Source organism: Anopheles maculipalpis, chromosome 3RL (genome assembly GCF_943734695.1).
Source record: "Anopheles maculipalpis chromosome 3RL, idAnoMacuDA_375_x, whole genome shotgun sequence".
Taxonomy (NCBI): Eukaryota; Metazoa; Arthropoda; class Insecta; order Diptera; family Culicidae; genus Anopheles; species Anopheles maculipalpis.
The window spans coordinates 81,878,497-81,900,260 of NC_064872.1; the positions used below are offsets into that span (position 1 = coordinate 81,878,497).

The 21,764-nt window shown below is 45.5% G+C and overlaps 4 protein-coding genes across 4 annotated transcripts in view; 3 read left to right on the forward strand and 1 right to left on the reverse strand.

Annotated features, from left to right (window-relative positions):
* LOC126561244 (serine-rich adhesin for platelets) lies at window positions 1–16,990 on the forward strand. The gene is made up of 11 exons (XM_050217195.1): window positions 1–66; window positions 2,000–2,099; window positions 2,963–3,051; window positions 3,131–3,325; window positions 3,385–3,554; window positions 3,635–3,913; window positions 3,999–4,217; window positions 5,242–6,066; window positions 7,321–7,554; window positions 8,098–8,222; window positions 8,320–16,990. Exons 2-11 carry the CDS (start codon window positions 2,072–2,074, stop codon window positions 16,941–16,943), a joined length of 10,788 nt encoding a protein of 3,595 aa, XP_050073152.1. The 5' UTR covers window positions 1–66; window positions 2,000–2,071; the 3' UTR covers window positions 16,944–16,990.
* Window positions 1–21,764, forward strand: part of LOC126561961 (UDP-glucose 6-dehydrogenase) — a 299,499-nt gene that overhangs the window by 247,172 nt on the left and 30,563 nt on the right. The window lies entirely within an intron of this gene.
* The window catches only part of LOC126561876 (PTB domain-containing adapter protein ced-6), a 359,240-nt gene that overhangs the window by 121,545 nt on the left and 215,931 nt on the right, over window positions 1–21,764 (reverse strand). The gene's annotated exons all lie outside the window — the stretch shown is intronic.
* Window positions 2,539–21,764, forward strand: part of LOC126561901 (major facilitator superfamily domain-containing protein 6) — a 26,306-nt gene continuing 7,080 nt past the window's right edge. Inside the window, exon 1 of the mRNA XM_050218268.1 lies at window positions 2,539–2,543. The gene's annotated coding sequence lies outside the window, so the exon portion shown is untranslated. The remainder of the gene's footprint in view (window positions 2,544–21,764) is intronic.

Consider the following 21,764-nt stretch of genomic DNA (forward strand, 5'->3'; position numbering starts at 1 on the left):
TTTTTTAATTCAAGCTGGTCGCGACGGAAGGTGCGTTATCACTGCGTATATTTGTGTCCGTTCTGGGTGCGTATCGAACGATCGATTGCAGTTGCAGTTGGTGAAGGAAACGGTTCGCGTACGCGGTCCCATTCGTGTGTTGAGGCCTGCCCTCTGGGTGTCCCGTTTGTTTGCTCTCGTTTGTAACACAAACCCAAGCACCCGAAGAAAGCTGGCAAAGATTTGTGACGTTTTTTTCTTCTCTTCCTTCCTTCTCTCTACTTTTCCAACTGCTTGCTTCTGCTTTGCGCTGTGCGTCTCCCCCCCCCCCCCCCGGGGTTGATGTCCATCTCGACCACCCCACCCCGCCACCACCCTTTGCTTGGATCTATCGTCGTTGTGTTGCGTGCTGCCTTCTGTTGTTGATGATGTGAGTGTAGAGTTTCGTGGTGTGTAGTGTGCGATAGGAGGCGGCTCCGCGATTGCCAACGCGAGCGCAGGAATTTTTCCGCGACATCGCTAGACCAGTGTTCCGTATTCCGGGCGCACAGGAGGCCCCTTTCGAGTGTGTGTTTAGGTGAGCGAAGTGTTGAGAATTTACGGCCGGAAAACGTTGTGCCCACACACTCTCGACGAGGCGTTTCAAGTTATCGATCCTCTTCCTGTTTCGTTCCGGATGTTGCGGGAAAAGCATCAATGCGTTGGGTTGCTGTGTTGGTGGTTGATTGGATAGCTGTGTGAAGTGGCCAGCCCCCAACTTATAGCCGAAATTGAGCGAGGATTCGTGGAAGAAGCATGCAGCGGTAGAAGCAAGCACCGAAAAAAAAAACGCTAAATAGCGGATCTTTCAAAATGCTCGCTACAGCTTTACGGGCCGCGGGTACGAACGTCGTAGTTTATTTTTTGCCCCCGTGTGGAGTTTCCGCTACTCGCGTTATACCGAAAGGGATGCATACGTACGCGAGACCGTACACCAACGCAACCACACAAACCAAGAACAGAAATAAGCAGCAGAGCGAGAGCGAAGGGAAAGCGCGAGAGAACGAGAGAGCAGCTGTGAAGGCGAGAAGGCGCCCAAACGACGAGCAAATGAGCGAAATACAATGCTGCTGCTGCTGGCCAAGCACCATTCGGTTTCGCTGTGTGTTATGTTGTTTGGGGCCGTGCGCGATTATGTACACCCCGCGTGTATGGAGCTGGTGGTAAACGGCTGTGATGGTGTGAAACTATGCTGACTTTACAGTGAGAAGAGCGTGCAGCCGCGTACCTTCTGCTGTATGCGTTCCGTGTCCGAGTATCGGAGAAAACCAATCATAAATAGTTTCAACAACAAAAAAAAAAAAAAAACATCGTGGGAGAACGCATAAGAAAATCCGCGCCGTCAATCTCGTGCAAAAGAACAAAGTAGGCAGATTCTCTTTGAAGTACACGGTCGGTGACGAATAGCAATCCGCCGCCAAATAGCATTGCTACCGATGCACCGGAATACAACGAAAAACAAACTTCCGGAATCGCAAACGAAGTGCCTTGTGCCAGACAGGAGAAACAACATATTTCACTTTAGTGTGCCTTTTGAAACATTAATGTTTTCCTTCTATTTCTATGCTTCCACCACAGACATCTGGTGGGTGGGGGGGAGCTCTTTGTTCGATACGAATTTGCTTTTCGGTTCCGTTTTTATTTATCCCTTATCTCAAAGCAACGAGTCTTGCGAGGTCTTGTAGCAGAATCCGTTTGTGACGATGTGCATTTCCATTGGGCACGCACGTGAAACTCGTTTACCGTACCGAATCACGAAAAAAAAACGAGCGGGACACCGTCAGTGGCATTTGAACGCAGGAAATTCGGGGTTCAAAATGATGATGGGGCGGCCACCCATGAGTATCGTGATGAATGGAATACGTGGCAATACGGCACTGTTACGAATTCGTGAAAGTTCATAATTTGATTTAAGCGGTTTTTTTCTCTCTCTCTCCTTTCCGGTGTGGAAATCCGCGACACGACCATTCCTAACCGACAGGACACGGCAGAAACAAGTATTGGTCTTCCCAGACCGGATCGGAACCCTGGCCGTGTTTCAGAGTCGAAGGGCATGTTTACCACTTTTATCGGCTTAATTGGTAAGTGAAACCGGAAGAAAAGTAGGCTTTTGTGGAAATCTTCTCAACTAATTCGTAATCGAAACTCCCCGTAGATCGTAAGCAACGTTTAACATTATAAAATGTCCACCTCGTTCTCCTGCTTGTTTGCACACATACACACACACACACACACACACACACACACACACACACACATCAACTAACGAGTATCCGAGTTCCTTCTTCCATGTATCCGTTAAATCCCTTTTTTCTGCCCTTGGCATTGAGCGCCAAAAGCAGGTTTGCCGGTGCGCTTGCAACGCAAAACAAACGCGCACATAATTACGCCACTTTCCTTCCAATTATGTTTTTTTCTGCACGGTGGTTCGCAGCGAGTTACTTTTGACTGACCATGCCTGTGGCATCATTTGCATAGAAGGCGCGCATCTTTCATTCTTCTCGTTTGTGGAAAACGGCAAAGAAACGGAGGGTTTAACTTTCTACACCAGAAAAAGATCATTTGTAGTCATGTACATGGCAAGCATGAAGTATCCTTCCTTTTTTTGTTTAGTATTTAATTTAGTAGTTTGCTATTTACTTTTTAGTAGTGTCTTGCAGTATTGCTTGTTTTATGATAATAATCTCATTTTGTATTTCTTTTTTCGTTATTTTTAACCTTCTTTTATGCTAATCGTGTGCTCTGGGCCAAATCTGATCATCAACAAAAACACACAGACACGTCATTGCACATTATCCATCCATCCCCACCCCCCCACCGTCGGCCACTACTAATGGATAATTAAAAGCACTAAACTTCCCTCAAAAGTTATCGAAACAAAAGAACTATTTGTGGATGCTAACGGAAGCTTCCCCAATTTTTATATCATTCATGAATTTTATAGATATTCAATCATGGTGGGAGGTGCCCTGCATTGCGCACTTTTGTTCGCTGTTTAGTACCACCTTCCAGCTGCCTAAGTTTGACATAGAGGTAAGAACCGTAGAACCGGCATGTGGAGTTAAAAGATTGGCTTTACTAATTCGTTCTGATTCACTCCCTCTAAAAATAGGATCTTGAAGAGGCCCTTCTCACAGATGCGGACGCTGAGGGTGAAGTAGATCTGAAAAAGTATTCCGCGTGCCTACTGCCGGAACTGATCGTTGCACTGTTGAAGGGCTGTGACGCGCTTGCACAGATAGCTTCACGCATCAGGCCAAGTAACTATCAGATGTTCCTGAGACGTCTGTTTCGTAAAAAATGTCAGGTACGTGTTGCACATCAGAGTTTTCTTATCAATAAACTAATTCCATGCTCCTCCTACAGGAATATAATGTGGATAACCCCTTCAATAGTGATACGGACTTTGAAAAGTTACCGCTACGCACCAAGATCCTCATCTTGAAGTATTTGTGCGATTTCCGCCTCGATTCCGAAGACGTCTGCACCATCTGTGCAAACTACGAAGCGGACAGGCTACGTCTGGAGCCGTTAGGGTAAGTGTTACATTCTTTCGTTAGTGGATAAAACATCATCTAACTTTTTTTTTCTGCTTTCTTATCCTTATCCATAATAGTTACGATCGTAACGGATCTTCCTATTGGCACTTTTTCGGCACACGCTTATACCGAGAAGATCACGTGCGTGGTACCGGTAGTAAATCAAAGTCCGCTGCCGCCAAATCGTCCGTCTGGCAGGTAATTTGCTTTACCGAGGAAGATTGGCGAAATCTAGCGAACAAGCTCGACAATTCCAGCAACGCCAAGGAACGCGAACTGCACGATCTGTTGGTGGAAAACTTTCTACCGTACATTCCGAAGCTATTTCACGACAAGGAAAGAGAACGCCGAAACAGGTACAGGGAAAAATCACAAAACGAAATCAGTTAATTCCATCTAATTGTTATATGATTTTTTTTTCTGTCCGTTTTTAATTGACAGACTTTTTGAGCGACCCAGATCGACGCGTATAAAAATATTGCAAGAAGAAAAAAATCTTCGCCTGGAGCAGAATCAGCAGCAGCAGCTAAAAACAAAACGAGTAGAGCAAAGGGAAAAGGCCATCCGGGAGAGGAGGAAGCAAGCATACCTTTCGGAAGTGTTGGCAGCTGAAAAAGTTCAACTGCTGTCTGAAGCACGTGCGAAACGAGCCGAAGGACGGTTAGAAGTGAAACATTCTAGCACTCTTAAGAAGAAGAAAAAAACGGAGAATGCGCAAAAGAGAGGCGGTAGGGCAGGGACGCTTCGCTTACGGAAATAGAGCCACCTTGAAACCATTTGAAAACAGATCTGGACATCCATCCTGCCTTTAATCCAACAAAGCTTCTTAAAAGCCGAACAAAATTCACATGTCCAAAAACCGTGTCATATTGTCCTAGGCGCTAGCACGCCACTCACACGCAAGTTTTTTGTTGTTCCTTCGAAGACCACCTCGAAGTTTTTGTGTGTGTGTATATATATGTGGGATGCTAATAGCAAACCGACTACTATCGCTCCTTAGCGCTGTCGATGTGAGCGGAAATTATTACAAAAACACACCCACAAAATCAGCATCACGCACGACTCTGCGTAACCAAGTTCTGATGAACGAACACGAACAAAATACCAACCAAAAGCACCCAAATTGATCGTCGTCGTCGACACTACTGTGAGCGAGCGTGAGAAGAAGTGAACCATGTTGTTTGTGATTTGAAGGAATAGGACTGTGTCGATGCTTCTTTAGTTTTGTTTGTGGCTTCCTCTTGCGCGGGCTTTCCTTGCTTGTAATGTATGTAAGCATGTTATTTTTCCCACTTTGTTTTTAAGTCTCTTTCATTTCTTCCTTCCTTTTTTCTAACCATAAAAAAAAAGTTTCATTATTCACAACTTACTAACACGCACGCCGTCCTTTCTTATGTTCTTATTTTAAACGATATTCTTGGCCTCTGTCATCAACGTGCCAAATTAACATACCATTTGGGCTGTTATAGATGGGCAAACGATTGTGCTAACATATCTTGTTGTTTCGGAGTCATTTACCACGAACCCTTTAAATCTATTCGCAGTAACTGCGCCAATAACATATCCTTTACGTGCACTGTTAATAGGGAAGCTAATGAAACTTTTAACATAATATTGTAAATCTTTGTTTCTAAACTATATTTTGATATTAATGTTTTGTTTTCTTTTGGTTTCTTTTCTACAGATCTCGATCGAATTCCGTCACAAGTATAGTTTCGCCATACGCTAGCTCCCCAGACGAGCCATCCCTTCTCACGCGTGATTTTATTTTTCAGCCAAAAGAAAACGCATTCCGTAGCAAAGCAAATAGTCCATACCTTTATCGCACCACTACGACTAATTTGAGAGGTTCCACTTCTCCGTCAGTAGTAGGCTCACTGTTGGACCATTACCGTGGTGACGATCGAACACCATCTTCCTCAACACCGTCGTCGCGATCAAGTTCCGTTGTGTCACGTGCTGCAAGTGATTTTGGTTGCAATAACAGCACGATCGGATCGGAAGATAGTGAAAGTCAGTGCGATATCATACAACCGGCGATCTACAACGATTCTTACTATATCGTTAGCCGGCGTGAGGATAGCGAAAGTGTGCACAGCTTCAGTGATATCGAGGCGGAGAACAATATCAACAGTGGCAATACAGACACAACAAACGGCAAGCAGCCGGTGGTGGAACCGTCGCCACCATCCTCGATTAAGCCTGTATTGGGTCAGCAGCAACAGCAAACGAAAGCAGGACGGAAAGATCGTGCCCCAAGGCTAGTAAGTGCTGAAGTGGAAAAATTGCTACGCTCCAATCACAACATGGCGCCAACCGCGACAAAGCTACCGGGTCGTCAAACGAACAATTCTTTGTCGTCCGTTACCGGGCCCGTTATATTGCCGTTTAGCGAGGCACCGACAAAGGGGGGAGGTTCGGCAGCAAGTGGCACCACCACCGGCAAGGGAAATGATGCTGCGCCGGGCACAAACCAGGGCCGTAAAAAAAAGGGCAAAGCTACGAATGTGTAAGTATCGTTGTGCTTGTGTGTATGCTTAATCAGTGAAGGTATTTTGTTTGCAAAGAAAGGCTAATTAAAAGGTATTAGGTCGAAAAAAAAAATATTTTCTTTTGCACGATAGAACATTTCAATCACCCTTTGCTGAGTGTAAATGGTGAAAGCATTTTTTTTTTTTTGTAAATAACAAAACAATGTGTAATAAGGTCTTGATGGTCTCAAGTATCCTTTCCATTCAAAATTCAAATTTTATTGTTTTTCATCAGCCTCCAGTGTCTTTTTCTAAGATGACGTGTATTACATTACGACGTCAGTTAAAACAAAAATGTTATTTATCAACACAATTTTTTTAACATTAGAAAAAAACGTCACAATACGGTGTAGAGCCGTCATACTAAATTAAATAAATTAATTTCAAACAAACGAGCAGAACATGTGTCAAATAATGGTAACATGATTGTAGAACACATTTTGAGAAGCACAATTGAAAATCTCGCAGCAATTCTTTCTTTAAAAAAAGGGAAATACGAATTAAAATATAATTCATGTAAATATAATACATATATGAATGGAAACGGTACTTGAGGCCGATGTTGATTAAATTGTGTTTTAATTATTTAATTCTACTTTCTTTAGAGAAGATTGTAATTAGAAAGTAATCACAAGAGTTAGAAACCTTCCTAGCTTGGTAAAATAAACACTTCATTTGCAGAAGATTTACATTTTGCCAATAAATGTATTAATCATGACGAATGCATACATCTTAAACCCCCAATGTAACATAGTATCTCGATTGTTTCCTTTTTCTCTTTCCTCTCGTATAACCATGACACACCACCACACAACCCCACAACCCGCGTATCTATCATCTTCATCATCCTGTGCACCTTATTCTTCTTGTACATAATCCTACTTCACGCAACCACTACTGCGCATCCGTGACCCACTCGTCGGTATCTTATTATGTGTGTGTGTATGTATATTTGTATATGTATCCCGTGTGTAATCTCGCAAATCTCCGGATATCCTAATACCACCACCGGAACCATATTTGCAACTACTACTACTACTATCAATACAAACAACTGCACGTGAACGTGTGGGTGGGGGCTGGATTGGTGTTGTTGGTGGGCGGTTTGTTGAATGTGGAACGGAAATCATCACTTGTTCACCGATCACCATCATCCTGTAAATATCCCTGCAAAACACAACGGCTATATATGACTTCATAACCACGCGCGGGAATCGTTGCACATCAACCAGTATAACAAGTGCCGCAACCTACACCAACACTACTACCGGTTTCGGTAGCAAAACAAACTGTTCCGCTCCCTCAATTTTCGTCTCATCGTCTCTTAGCTTTACCGAAACCGATGAGGTGCTGCAGATCGGCATGCACAAGGTGCTGGAAAGCATCAAGAACCACGACGATGCCTGGCCGTTTATGGATCCGGTCGATGAGGACATTGCGCCAAAGTATTATTCGATTATACGAAGGTAAACATGCGTTCATTGTTTTAGAAGATAATAGCTTTTGCCATCAGGTACCTTCAAACATGTGAGTCGAGACATACAACAGTCCACGGATTGCCACACAAATCATACTGTTTTAGCGGCCTAAAAGAGGATCATTTTTGGAATTGTCAAATATTAATTATAAATCTATTACACGCATAAAATGTAATGTTCATTGCTACCATTGCCCGGCTTCATTGAGTTACTCCTTTAGCCCAGATACTATGATGTTTACTAACGGAATTTAGGGCAATTGAGCCACATGCCCCTTTTTATGGATCTTTTTTTTTTTTTTGGTTCTCTATTCTGCTTCAGTTTTCAGGCCATTGAGTAGAACTAGTCAGTTTAACTTAAAGCGACAATTGTTTTATTTCAATGAGATGGCTTGTGTGGCAAATCATGAACTGTTGTGTATTTTGAGCGATACATCATCTTGTGTTTTGGTCTGGTAATCCATGTGGGGAATGAAATCATTAACAATTATGTAATGTTGTTTATTTTCTTACATCCTTAACATTGCGGCAGGCCCATGGATTTGCAAAAGATGGAAGAAAAGCTGGACAACGGAGAGTACATGATGTTCAGTGACTTTCAAAACGATTTCAAGCTGATCGTCAACAACTGCCGACTCTACAATGGGCAAGCAAATGGTGAGCATATATTTTAACTCTCTTTTAATGTTCTGTTATATCAGATTTTCTCAATTCAAAATCATTTATTTTATTTTCCACCCTCTTTCCATTCCAGAATACACGGAAATGGTAAACAACTTGCAGATTGCTTTCGAGCGTGCCAGAAAGAAATATTTCGACGAAAACTCATCGGACGAGGAACTGATGAGCCACGAGTACCCGGACGTTAGCCGTGCAAATGCTGCGTTTAAAGAAAAGTTTTCCTCAAAGGAAAGCACCAAACCCGTCAGCTCCTCATCGGACGCAGTAAATGGTAAAAACCATGGCAAAGCAACGACGTCGAAGGAAGCAGGCAAAGCTGCAGGAGGAGATCACGGGAAAGAAAAGTCAAAAAAAGCTGCCAACAGTTCCAGCGGTGGTGGCAGCGGCAATAATAATAATAGTTTAAGTGCAAAGTCGTCTAACACCAGCACCAATGCTTCAAACTCCAAAGATAGTAGTGCGGATTCTTCCCACCGGGGAACAGCAAATGATAAACCAGCGGGCAAAGAATCGAAAACAAAATCAGTGAAAAATGGTACGGCTGTAGACAGCAAGAAGGGCGGAAAAAATGTGTCTGGTGATAAGAAACATCCGACGGCAACGGGTGGGTCCGGTGGGTCGCGAAAACATAAAGCAAACAAACAACAACCGGAGGAAGTGGATTCGGAACCGGAACCCGATCCGGAACCGCCGGAAAAGGACAAAGGTGCATCACGTGTGAACAAAACAGTTAAGCGCAAACGTAAGGAACGGGAGAAAACTGATAAAGTGAAAAGCAAAAGGCAAAAAACCGAAGCATGTGATTACAACAGTGATGTGCCGGAAGACGGGGACAATGTGATGGATGTTAAGAGTGAAAACGAGCTAGACGAGTGTAGTGATGAGCCGGAACGGAAACGTTACAAAAAGGAGGAACCGATCGGGATGGGAACCGGTGTTGTGGAGGAGGTGAAAAACGAACCCGAAGAAGAAGAGGATTTTCCAGTGTATGAGAGTAAGAAAAAGGCGGCAGTTAAAGCATTGCAGGAAAAAGAAAAAAAGAAAAACAGTGCAAAAGTGAAGAAGGAAGAAAAGAAAACGAACAAAACACCAAAAGCAGGTGGAACCAAAGGAAAGGACGTGAAGCGAGAATCGTTTTCTCCAACACGAGGCCGTTCTATATCTCGATCGCCCAGTCCACCGTTGGAGGAAGACTCAACGCCTACAAAGCAGTCACCCCAGTCGTCACGGTCATCCTTAAGTCCAAAGAAAAAGGACAACGCACGCGATCTTTCCTCCTCCGATGCTGGTGCGGATCATCGTCATGCGACGCTTGGTAAAGCTGGGTCAAGCAAGGAGAAGGAGAAAAATGGCACCGATGAGGAGGAGGTGGAGCATCATGATCAAAAACAGCACAAGAAAGGAAAAGCCGGTAAGGCGACGGGATCCGGCATTGCGGTGGCAAAGTTGGAGAAAAAGACAAAAAAATCAGCCATCCTTACCGGTACGGCGAAGGGTAAAGGGCGACAAAAGAAAGTTGGAAGTGGTAAACAAAAAGCGGCCACGCCACACCTGGTGGAGGAAGAATCTGAGTTTGAAGATGTTCCGGATGTTGCGAGCGTTCCGGATCACCACACGAACGGCGAGCAAAACGATCCATCCGAGCTGAGCGACTTTGAGGACATTGAGGATAGTTTTGAAAAAGAATCGGCAGCGAAAAAATCCTCCGACAAATCGAGGAACAAGAAAAGCAAAGCGAGCAAGAAAAATGTCACCAAAACAACCGCCAGTGCCAATGAGCGTCATCGGGTAAAGAAGAGTGGTAGCAGAAGCGGTAAGGCAAAGGGGGGAAAGGATAAAAAGTTAGACAAAAAATCTCACAAACGTGACAAAGGTGGAAAGGGGAAGAAAAAGTCGAAATCTTCCAGCAGCGGCAACAACGATCGTGCTAAGGCCGGAGAGGAAACGCAGCGGGAAGCGGTGTCTAGCGTCAGTGAGGATGAAGACGGTGGTGGGATGGAGGTGGATCGGGAGAGGGAAGATGTGGAAAAAAGTGCCTCAAAAGCCGTAAAGCAATCGAAAGATTCACGTTACGCAGCACAGCGATCAATGTCACGTTCGCCTAGCCCGGCCAGATCGTACTATTCCGACGATCGTTCGATGCGGGACAGTGACGAGGTGGAGGACGAGGAGGCAGAAGGTGCGGGACAGAATGCTTCATCACACAAACGAACCGATGATGCCTTTACAGACACCAACCGGTCGATCACACCCGATATTAAGGATAAGTTTGATCTCATCAAGGAACGCCGGAACAGGGCGGCGGCAGCAGCAGCAGCAGCGGCCGCTAATAAAGCAATGGCAAAAAAGACCAAAGCTAAGGGAAAAGATGTGGGGGCCGCTGCTACTACTACTACTACTGCGGGAGGCAATTCTGGTGGAAAGAAAGGTAAATCGTCCAAGGGAAGTAGTAACCGGGGTCAAAAGCAGCAAGAAAATACCGGTCTCAGTGCCTCGTCATCTAGCGGTGCTAGCAAACAGCAGCAACAGAGGAAAGACGACGAAAAACCCTCCAGTGAGAGTAAATCCACCAAAGGGAAGAAACATCGGGACAAGGCAATGAGTAATAGCGAAACGGGAGGAGGAGGAGTTTGGGCTAAACCTGGTGATAAAAAACATACACGGCCAGCGAATTCATCTGCCGATGGTACGAAAATGGTTGATCGCAGCAACGAGTATGACTTTGTGGACGAAAGCTTATCGTCGGACGCAAGGGCGGATAAGAACCATTCGTCAAAATCTTCTGGCGCAGGCGGTGTAAATACATCCAAGGCGGCGGGAAAGAAATCATCAGCGAATGCTGCAGGACCACTCGGATCATCGGCAACATCATCAGCATCTCAAAAGCATCCGAAATCGAACGCAAAATCGATGCCGCCGTCGTCCAGCAAGCAACACCCGAAACAGCCAGCTGCAGGAGCCAACATGGAGGAGCTCGAGCTGGAAACTGAACAAACGTTGAAAGACATCAACAAGTGGTTGGAAAATACGCCACGCTTTCCCGAGTACAGTTCGGCTAGTAATTCCCCTTCACGGTACATTATGGACGATTTCGACACGGTACCGGTAAAGATCGAACCGGCCGATTTTCGTAAACCGATCCCGCTCACTCAGTTGCCCGCCGCAGCCAATGATGCTGCACCGGCGGGTCCGGTCCGTGGAGCTAGTCCAGGGCTGGCAACAGTGGCAGCACCCCCAAAAGCATTCTCACCCAGAGCAGCGGCAAAGGATCCAGGAAAACAGTCAGGTACAAAGTTGCCCTCAAAAGATGGCGCTGCTGTTAAAAACGAACCAGGAGCACCTGATGCAACGACCGTTGCTGGTGCATTGAAAGACTCGACGAACAGCACCAACAGCGGAACGGGTAGTTCTTCATCTGTTACTACAGCCACGGGCAAAACTCACACAATCCTAGGTCCACCACCTATAATACCACCACACTCACAGAAAAAAGAACCCAAAGAACCGAAGCGTAAGTCGTTGAAAGAGAAGCTCTCCCAGCTCGGGGCAGGTGGGCGCAAGCGCGAACTACAGGTCCATCACCGAACAACGATCGATCGATTACAGCCGGGCAAAACCAAGGGCAACCTCATCGGTACGATTCAGAATCTCAACAAACCGGATGAATTGTTCCCGCTCGGTGGTGGCGGTAGTGCTGGTGGTGGTGGAGCAGGTGGCAGTGGTGGTGTTGCTGGTGGTAACGCTCTCCTCAACAAGGTGAAGGAGGTGAAAAATTCGTTAATTGTGAAAACGGACGAATCAAAGCCGAAACTTAGCCTCGGTACGGTGCTAAACACGGAAGGGTTTGGAATTGTGCAGCAGCACAACTTTGCTGATGACGAGGACAATCCGGAGACTAAGAAAGATGATGCTGGTGATGAGGACGATCCGATGCTGATTTCAATCGGTAGCGGTTTAGTGAAGCCTTTAATAAGTTCATTAAAAGCTGCCTCGCTAGTGAATGTTGGAGGAGAAAGTTCGCCAATTGGCGGTCGGGATGGAGTGACATCGGTTTCAAAGAAGGATGAAGGTTCCAATGCATCCTTAACAAGCGAAAAATCCGAACCAAGTGGAGATCTTGCTTCCGGCGAAACGAAAAGCTCTTCTTCTTTTTCAGCGGTAGAAAAATCGCACTCAGTAGAGGATGGAAAGACGGGAAAAGAGGAAGCAAATAGTAGGGATTCGCTCGCCAGTGGTAGCAGCACTTCCACGAAGCCCAAGGATAATAAACCATCTGGAACGCTTAACGTTAACGCTTGGATAAAGGCATTCGGTGCGCCTAAAAAACCGAAAAAATCCGACGACTCGGACGAACATCCGGGCAAAGGTTCACCGGCGGCTAATGATAAGAGTAAGCTGAACGAGAATAATACCTCCACCCAAGCGTCCTCGAACGAATCTTCATCTGGAATCGGAATTCTTCCGACCATTCCTGGAAGTCTCGAATGTCCTAGCTTCCCACCACTGCCGACAGCACCGCGGCAGAGAAAGGCCAGCACTGGTAGCACGGTAAGCGAAAGATCATCTTACAGTCAAGATCCGGATAGTCCCCGAATTGGAATCGATGAGCGGCTAGGACCATATCCTGCACCGTATCCAAGTCCGATCGGTGCATCACCGATCATGACGTCTCCAAAGTTGGACGAAACACAGAAGAGTCCTTACCATCCGATGAATGGTGCGATTAAGGTCGGTTTCTATCAGGATACCACACAAAAGAGTAGTCCTGAGAAGAGTTGCAGTCCACGAGATCTTCCATCGCCGTATCCACAATACTCGCAACATCTCTACACCTCCAATGCGGCGAACGCTTCTTCGGGCAATAATGGTGGCGGTAGTACTAACAGTAGTAACATCGGAGGTAACGCCGCCGTGTACGGCAATTACTCATCCTACGGTCCATCTGCCACATCTGCCATCGGGTCCACGAATACGAGCAACAACCCTACTTCCGCAAGTGCTGTGGCCGACAGTTTCAAGGGTTACGGAAAGGAGCTTAAATCACCTGTCGATTTCTACGATCAGTACAAACAACCGGCGTCACAGGAATCGGACTACAACTCGTCGATGAGTCCCAGTACAAATCCCAACTCTCCCTATCACAATCCAGCCTCATCGCCCTACCAACAACAACCCAACTCCCCATCCTGCTATCAGCAGCAGCAGCAAACACCCGCATCTTCCTCCCCATACGGGCACCCTTCACCCGCATCTTCCGGTGGACCAATCTCACCGTACAATGCACCGGTCGCAATTCCACACAGTCCGGCAGCACAAACCGGTCAAACGACAACGGGTACAAATGTTAGCGGTCACTCACCTTACAATCCTGCCCAGGGCCAATCGCCTTATCATAACAGCAATCAGACCCCACAATCGGCATCAACGTCACCATCCGGTGGCACTACGAGCACGGTTGTGGGTGCTACTACCGGTCAACCGAAACTCCAGTCCAAACCAAATACACCGTTGCACCAAAGTCCAAACTCACCGTTTTCACAATCAAACCAAAGTTCGCCCTACTCACAGCAAGACCCGAACTCACCGTACTCCTCACAAGGTGGTCAGCTGTCACCGTTCCAACCGATGTCACCGAAACCTCCCAGTACGGGTGTTTCCGGCACCGGCGGGAGCAGCAGCAATAATAACAATGGTAATGCTCTTAAGCTGGCTCCTCCAATTATTACACCGCAACAGGCGGCTGCTGCCGCTGGTGTAATTCTTCCGCCTGAATCCCCAGTTCATACGCACAACACAGTACAATCCTCCACAACGGCACCAGTTGGGTTGGTGAACCAGGCTCAAAACTTGACCGGAACCGGTGGTAACGGTCAGTCCGCAAACACGCCACAAGGAACAACGATCGCACCACCATCAGCACCGATGCAGCTGAACTCGCATCAATCGCCCTGGAGCGCTCACCACAACCAGTACAATCCGTACCTGAACCATCCGGGTGATACGGTTGGCGGAAGTATGGCCTCGTCGTTGCCACCAGCGCCGGCACATATGCCACCATCGCAGCAGAGTCATCACTTAAGCAATGTGCACACGCATCCATCGCCTGCGCACTCTCAACAACAACAACAGCATCAACAACAACAACAACAACAACACCAACAACAGCAACAACAACACCAACAACAGCAGCAGCACCAACAACAACAACTACAACATCAACATCAGCAACACCAACAACAACCGTCGAATCATCAACAACAGCAAACGTCGCACGGACATCACTTGGCGACGGCTCAACAGCAACAGCAAAGCCATCTCGGTAATTTGTTGATGGGGTCCAACAACAATCCATACACTTCCACTTATGGGCGTCCGTACGATCTTAATTCTGCGTCTGCTTCCTCAACCTCAGCAGCAGCCGCAGCAGCAGGATCATCGGGAACAACAACCACGACGTCCAACATTGATCACCATCAAACGCAACAGCATCATTCACAGCAGCACCTTCACCATCAGCAACATTCGGCTCCACAACATCATCAGCCACAACAACAGCAGCATCAGCATCCTAGCTTAAGCGGTATCAACAGCAGCAGTAACAAGAGCAGCCCCAGCACCAATAACAACACTTCAAAAGTACCTGAAATGATTAATCTAGGCTATAGCGAACCCGAAACCAACACCACCAACAAACCTTCGCAGGATCTACCAATGAATATGGAAGCTTCCGGTGGGTTGAGCAAGGAAAAGGGGGACGGCACGAAAGATAACAAACATCTGCAACAGCAGCAACATCAACCGTTCGACCATCATATGGGTGGTATGGGTTACGGCAATCCGATGGACATATCGATGAACAAATCGAAAGCGTTCGACATGTTTAACCGTGCTGCGTCGATAGGTTTTCCGCGCGGGTTCGGTACCTCGACCAACAACGCCGGTGGGTATGATCATCGCTCCATGCAGCAATCGGCCAACATGAACAAGGCGCACGATATGAGTGGTGGTGCTGGAACAACGTCCTCCAGTGGATCATCCACGACGGGTTATAATATGCAGCAAACCTCGGTTGGAGCCAAAAATGCCACTGATCAGTCCCATCTTCCTCGGTACGATCAGCGAAGTCCGCAACATTTGCAACAACAACAGCATCAACAACAGCATGGGTCCGTTTCGGGACCAACATCCGCAAGCAACACGACGGATCTTAGCAGCACTGGCGGTGGAGGTTACAAACCGTACGGGACATCCACAACTCCGGCCGCCACCGCATCATCATCGCTGATGGATCCGACGATACGCAATCTCTCCTCCTTGTCGTCACTCTACAACCAGGACGATCGTCTTCTCTGCGGTCCTGCTGGTACAAGCGGACCCTCTGCCGGCGTCTCCTCCGGTACAGGATTCTACGACAAAGGGATGCCACCGGCTGCTCACATGTTTAGCAAGAACCTTTCCCAGCCTCCAGCATCCTCAGCTGCCACCACATCGTCAGCTGCTGCATTACAACAAATGTTCAACAACACAATGGCTGCCACTACAATGGCGGCGTACAATGCAAACCGTGGCGAACAGTCGAACCCTGCTGCTGCTGCTGCTGCATCCTCTTACGTGCCATCACCCAACTATCATCATCCACAGCAACAACATCAGCAACAACAGCGCAACGATATGCTGAGCGCTAGCAATCTCCAGTCGCAAAAGCTGTCCCACAATGCCAACGTACCTTCGAGTGGTACAGCCATAGTGAACGAACCGGCACCACCACCGGCAAAACCAAAACGAACGAGAAAAAAGAAAGATCCAAACCAGGATCTAATAGCACAACAGCAGCAGCAACAGCAACAACAACAACAGCAGCAGCAACAACAATCGCTCCATCAACATGCGATGCATGCGGCGGCCACTCACCAACAACAACAAGCGCTCAGTGCTCACCAAGGATTCCCCTCGTACCCGGGGCTAAAACCACCGAGCTCATCCACCTCCGGACCGGGTGTTCCCACCGGAATGGGCTCCTCCTCTACCGCACCGGGAAATCCGGCAAGCAGTGGAGCAGAAACGTCCGCCATTTCACTCAAAACAGCCAACATCGTGCCGGGCAGTGCGTTCAACTTTGGCCCCGGTCCAACCGGGCTTGGTTTGCCACCGGGCAGCCTTTACGGGGACACATCCGCTAGCACATACCTGGAAGATTCGTACCGCAATCCACAGAACCCGTACTATCTACCGCCGAGTCATCGTGGACCAGCGGCAGCTGCAGCAGCCGCAGCAGCCGCCGCCGCAGCTGCAGCAGCGTCGGGTTCGGGCACCGGTACGGAAGCGGACAAGCTGGGTAACTCAATTTCCGGCGGTCAGTCAACGGGTTCGGCAGTGGCAGCGGCTGCGGTTGCAGCTGCGTCGGCCGTACACGGTCCACCGCCGCCTACCGCAGCCTCACCGTACCATCAGTTTTTGGCGTCGCATCACGGTACGCGTCCGTACCAGTTCATGAACCAGTTCGATCCAATCCATCAACAGTACCTGCGACAGGAAGAGCTGCGGGCTCAGATGATGATCAACCAGGGGTTGCTTGGGGCACCGCCCGGTGCTGCACCACCCGGTGCGTACGGACAGCCCGGCTACCATCATCCGGCGATCGGGATGCACAAGCCGTACGACGCCATGAACAGTATGAACCGGTCGCCATTCCTATAACATCCGCAACCACCGATCGGTGTGAGCTTATCGGAAGGACAGCAATAATGGGAGAAAGTTTGAAGCAAGGACACACGACATCACAAAACCGTTTTATCTCCGTGAATGGGGGTAGGAAAACAGATTCTCTTTTCAAACTGAATTCGGTAGAATCATGTGAAGATGGCGCATAGAAGGAAAAGATCTCTTGATTGTCAAAGCTATGGTCTTCTTTTTAAAAAGGGTCATTGTAGGATTGAGTTTGCAGGAGTTAAGCCAGATCAAAAACGCACGGTGGACGGTGGCGTGTTTTTTTTTTTTTCATCTTGATCAGCCCTGTGTAAGTTGAAATCAGAGGAAAAAACAAAAAAAACTTTCTTCATATTGCAAAGAAAGATACTTTATTTACACTCAGGCGTTCAGGGGTGTATAGTAGCTATATTCACTGCTACCATCAAGCTCTAGTGAGTGTAACACCAGCTACACTAACTCATCTATCCGTTTCTACTGCGGAGGCGGATAGATCTACTTCCAATTTAGTGACTTTCCTTTTATGGTTTGATCTTTCCACAAAAGTTTAGCAATTCTGCAAAGTTTGTTATGAAAGTTTTGTTTTTGTTTTTTTTTTGCGAATGATGAATTCTTTGAGGGATTTAAGGTTTTTTTTTTTTGTGCCACGGATCACTAAAAGAGTGTATGGAGAGTTCAATGGATACGTTCTAATGTATAGTTTATTTTTGTTATTTGTATAATTTTTATCTCATGAAAACTCACAAATGACTTGAAATGTTCATAATAATAGTCTGTTTATTGTACATATATAAATTAATACTGTCCGTTTACTATCTTCTCTGTATCTCGTCTTAGACGACGATCCAGTGATTTAAGTGATAGTTGTTTAGTGTCACAAAGTTAAAATTGTCCGTTTTTTTTTTTTTTTTTTTTGATACAATTCAAAATGTCGTCCACATTTTACGTGGCCAATCTGGTGGCTTTTCAGCTCGTTGCGGTTCTATAATTAGATGCGTGTGTATAGTTGAATAAATCAACTAATATGCCAGCATATTATATAGACGACCAATTATATTGGTTCTAAAGGAACTAAAGGAACAGATAATTTCATTACTCACCCAAAATGCTTACGATTCATTTTGTTGGAAATTTAAACATTTTTGCGGCATAATACAATTAGTGAGAGCAGTTAGTTAGTTAGGGGAGGCACATTCCCTCAAAGCAAAGCGGATCATTTTTCCACATCGGATCAAAATCACCCAGTAATAATAGTAACACATATTTTAATAGTAAACGTACAACAACAAACAGTCGACATACATACAAGCTAGGTTAGCTGAACGCGATATTGGCCGTGTGTACAAGTGAGATAATAAGCCAGGAGACGAAAGTCGCAGCGTTTTGTGTTGCAGAAGTCGAACCATTTACGCCTTATTTGTAACGTTTCCACAAACAAACAAACAAATACAGTGTGGGTAAAAGCAACCGCAGACGAACAACCACAGAAGCATACAAGCTAGGGAATAGGAAATTGTAATAATTGTAATAAGTAAGAACAGGTAACAAAACAGAAGGAATAATTTAAGCATAGCTGAACAACCATAACAAAATGTTTGAACTAGAGAGAGAAAGAGAGAGAGAGATAGAGAGATAAAGGCATATGTTTATGAGAACAGAAAAAAGTACATTACATGTTTGCATTATAATCAAAATTTAACTAAGAGATCTCTATTTATTGTGCACCAGAGGAGGATGCAACACAAAAATGCTACAATTTGGCATCTGTATTCCCTATTGTTGTGTGTGTGAGTGTATGTTGTTTGTGTGCCCATTTAATTTAGGTGCATTCGTTATTCCTTTTTTTTGCAACACAGAAAAGAAAATGGATTTTATTACACAGAAGACTCTCTTGTACAGGGTAAAGTAAACAAAAAGTTGTATAATCCTGCAAAGTAAAATGAATAAAAAGTGTAGTGTACAACATCAATGAATGTATGCCGCAACGATCCTCCCGAAAACGATCTATCTTGATCTTTATTTTCCTCTTTCTTTCTGTCCCTCTCTCTCTCTCTCTCTCTCTCTCTCTCTCTCTCTCTCTCTCTCTCTCTCACACTTCTTCGGTTACTCATCAGGATAATATCAAGACAGATGCGGGCGCATACAGATGTAAATAGTCATTTTTAATTAGAAAAAGCTTAACTTGATTTTGCATGTACACATGTACATACAAAATAAAATCCCATTCTCTCGAGGTGGAGTGTAAGCGCGTGTATACTGTATACATCCCCATCCATACGACCAAAAAACCGAACACATTTTTCTTTGCTGTAAAAGGAAAATTAAATTAGAAACTTTTCCGTTCCTTGTATACATATACGTATGTAGATTGAGCAAGGAACTTGTTAATTTCTAGCAAAAACAACAACAACAAAGCACAGGTTAGGACAGTTTGTCGAACCACGATTAGAGAACGTTTTCTAAAGCATAATTTGAAATGCGTTTGTTTTTAGTAGTAGTAACCATGATAGTAGTTAATACGACACGTGCACACGCCAGAAAATAAAACATTATTGCACCCGATTGTTTCAGCAAAACCACCGGCGGACAGTGTAGTATCCTGAAGCATAGGTAAGAGCGTAAAGCGTAACGCTCTATATCGATCGATACCAAAACCACAAAATTGTACGCAAAATGGCATTAGGAACCGTTTTTTTTTTTCGCAAAACGCGTACATATTTGTAGTAAGAGTAAACCGTGTGTGTGTGTCCCCGTGTGTCCGTATGTAGGGTTAAACGTTTGCTCTGTGCTACTGTGCTCTGTGCCTGTATTATGACAAATGAATCGCAAACAACCACCAAACCATGCTGTTGTTGTATCTGCTGTGTGCTACAACAGCACATGATAGCAATAGGTAAATCTGCAGCAAAATCCAGCGCGAAAGATGAAGCATGTTAACTGATGATGATGATAGGCTATGGGATGGGATGCTGTTTTGTAGCAAAAGTTGTATTTAAAAAAAGGGTTTGTTTGGTTAAATCTAAAGCACCCCTTTTTGTTGTGGCACGTTTTTCGGTACAGTTTTCTATTTGAGGTAGTTTAAAACAATCGAAATTTATACATATTTGAAATTATTATTATATGAAAAAGTATCAAAAAAGAATGTAACAAGGAAAGATAGGAAAATAGATTAAAAATCAAACCCCACAGTGTAATGCCAGCCGCGATACGTTAAATATGTTTCACTTTGTTTGAACAAAAAAAAACACTTTCGTTCGTACTAATGATGATGGTAAAATTTATGCAAATCGATTGAATGGAAACAAAATTGTGTAGTGCAAAAGCGTAAGAATGTAAGTGGAGCTCTAAAACACAACCCTATAAAGCAAACACAGAAATAAAAGAAAATATAGTGAATTTAATAAAAGAGCGTAGATTGCAGAAAGCGAACGCATCACTAGCTACGGCAGATAACGGCTGTCCATACGAAAGAAATCAAGTTCTACTTTTTTAAATATGACAAATTCTAACCAACGGAGCTCCAAGTGCTCAGTAGATTATCGGAAAGGATTTGTTTATTAAATAGTGCTACCGTGGTGGTAGTAATGAACGGAATAGAACCACAACGAACTCCCTACAAATATATAAACTTAATTTGGTGATAGTTACTTGATCTCCGATGAGGAGGACAACACATACTCCCCCCCACAAAAGAGTCACGTTTACTGATTCCTGAAGAAGAAAAAGGTCCCGTCACTAGAGCAAAGCGCACACGAATAGCGTGGTCCAGCTGCATTATTGCATCTCACCACTATCGGTTGACGCCCATGTTCTTCTCCTCTTTAGCTTTACTTGCCAACGAATAGAAAGTGCATTCTTCTTATCAGCCAAACGGACCACACACACACACACACATACGATTGTGGGACTAGAACTGCTGTATTTCCGTACAGTGGCGCATTCTTATCGATGGCGGCGGCGGTAGTTGTTGTCCACAGATTGCTTATTCTTATTTGCTTACTCGGCGATAAGCGTTGCGAGAAGCATTGGCCCAACCAAACTCGCTGGTTCGCGGGATGAATCTGTGCCCTGCCGTATTCGATTCAGTACGGTGACATACGCGATACGACGCGGTTCGTGCTTAGAGACCGGTGTTGGAGACCGCGAAAGCGTACGTTTGAGTTGAGAGTTTGAGGTGATCTGCCGGTACATATGTGATCAACAATTTGGGTTAATTGGGATCGGTTTCAAAGTACGGAGGTGATGATCGGGGGGTCGCCCAACAGTTGATCTAACGACATTTCGCTGCGTGCTTTCACTGCGCTGGAACTGTTTGATTGAGCGATCAATTAGTCTATAATGGTGGGTTCACACGAGGTTCTCTAGTGGCTACTAGTGGTTGCCGGTAGGGCCAGTGATCTTTGGACGTGTGTTCTGTAGGTTGGTTACATTAGTGCGAGGAATCCTTATCGTGTTCGGGTCGAGCAATTTACAAACCCTGATATGCTCTTCAATCATGTATAGCAATTGCTGATAGTGAATCCCATCGATGGATGGCTTATCCGATCGCACAATTATACGCCTTCTCGCTGTGCTGCTGGTGGTACAAGTGATTGGGTGCTTATCGCAGTTGTCTAGTAGTAACAAGGCTGTGGAGAGTTTATTTTTAAAATCTTGCATGATTAACGATCACAATTTGTTGGACTTGTGCTTTGTCCTTTTAAGCTGGAATTGAATGCAACAGATGGCATCAATTAGCGTTCCAATTATGAGGCCAGAGAGGCCACTATCGACGTCTGCGCAATCATTTCACAATACTTCGTAACTGACAGA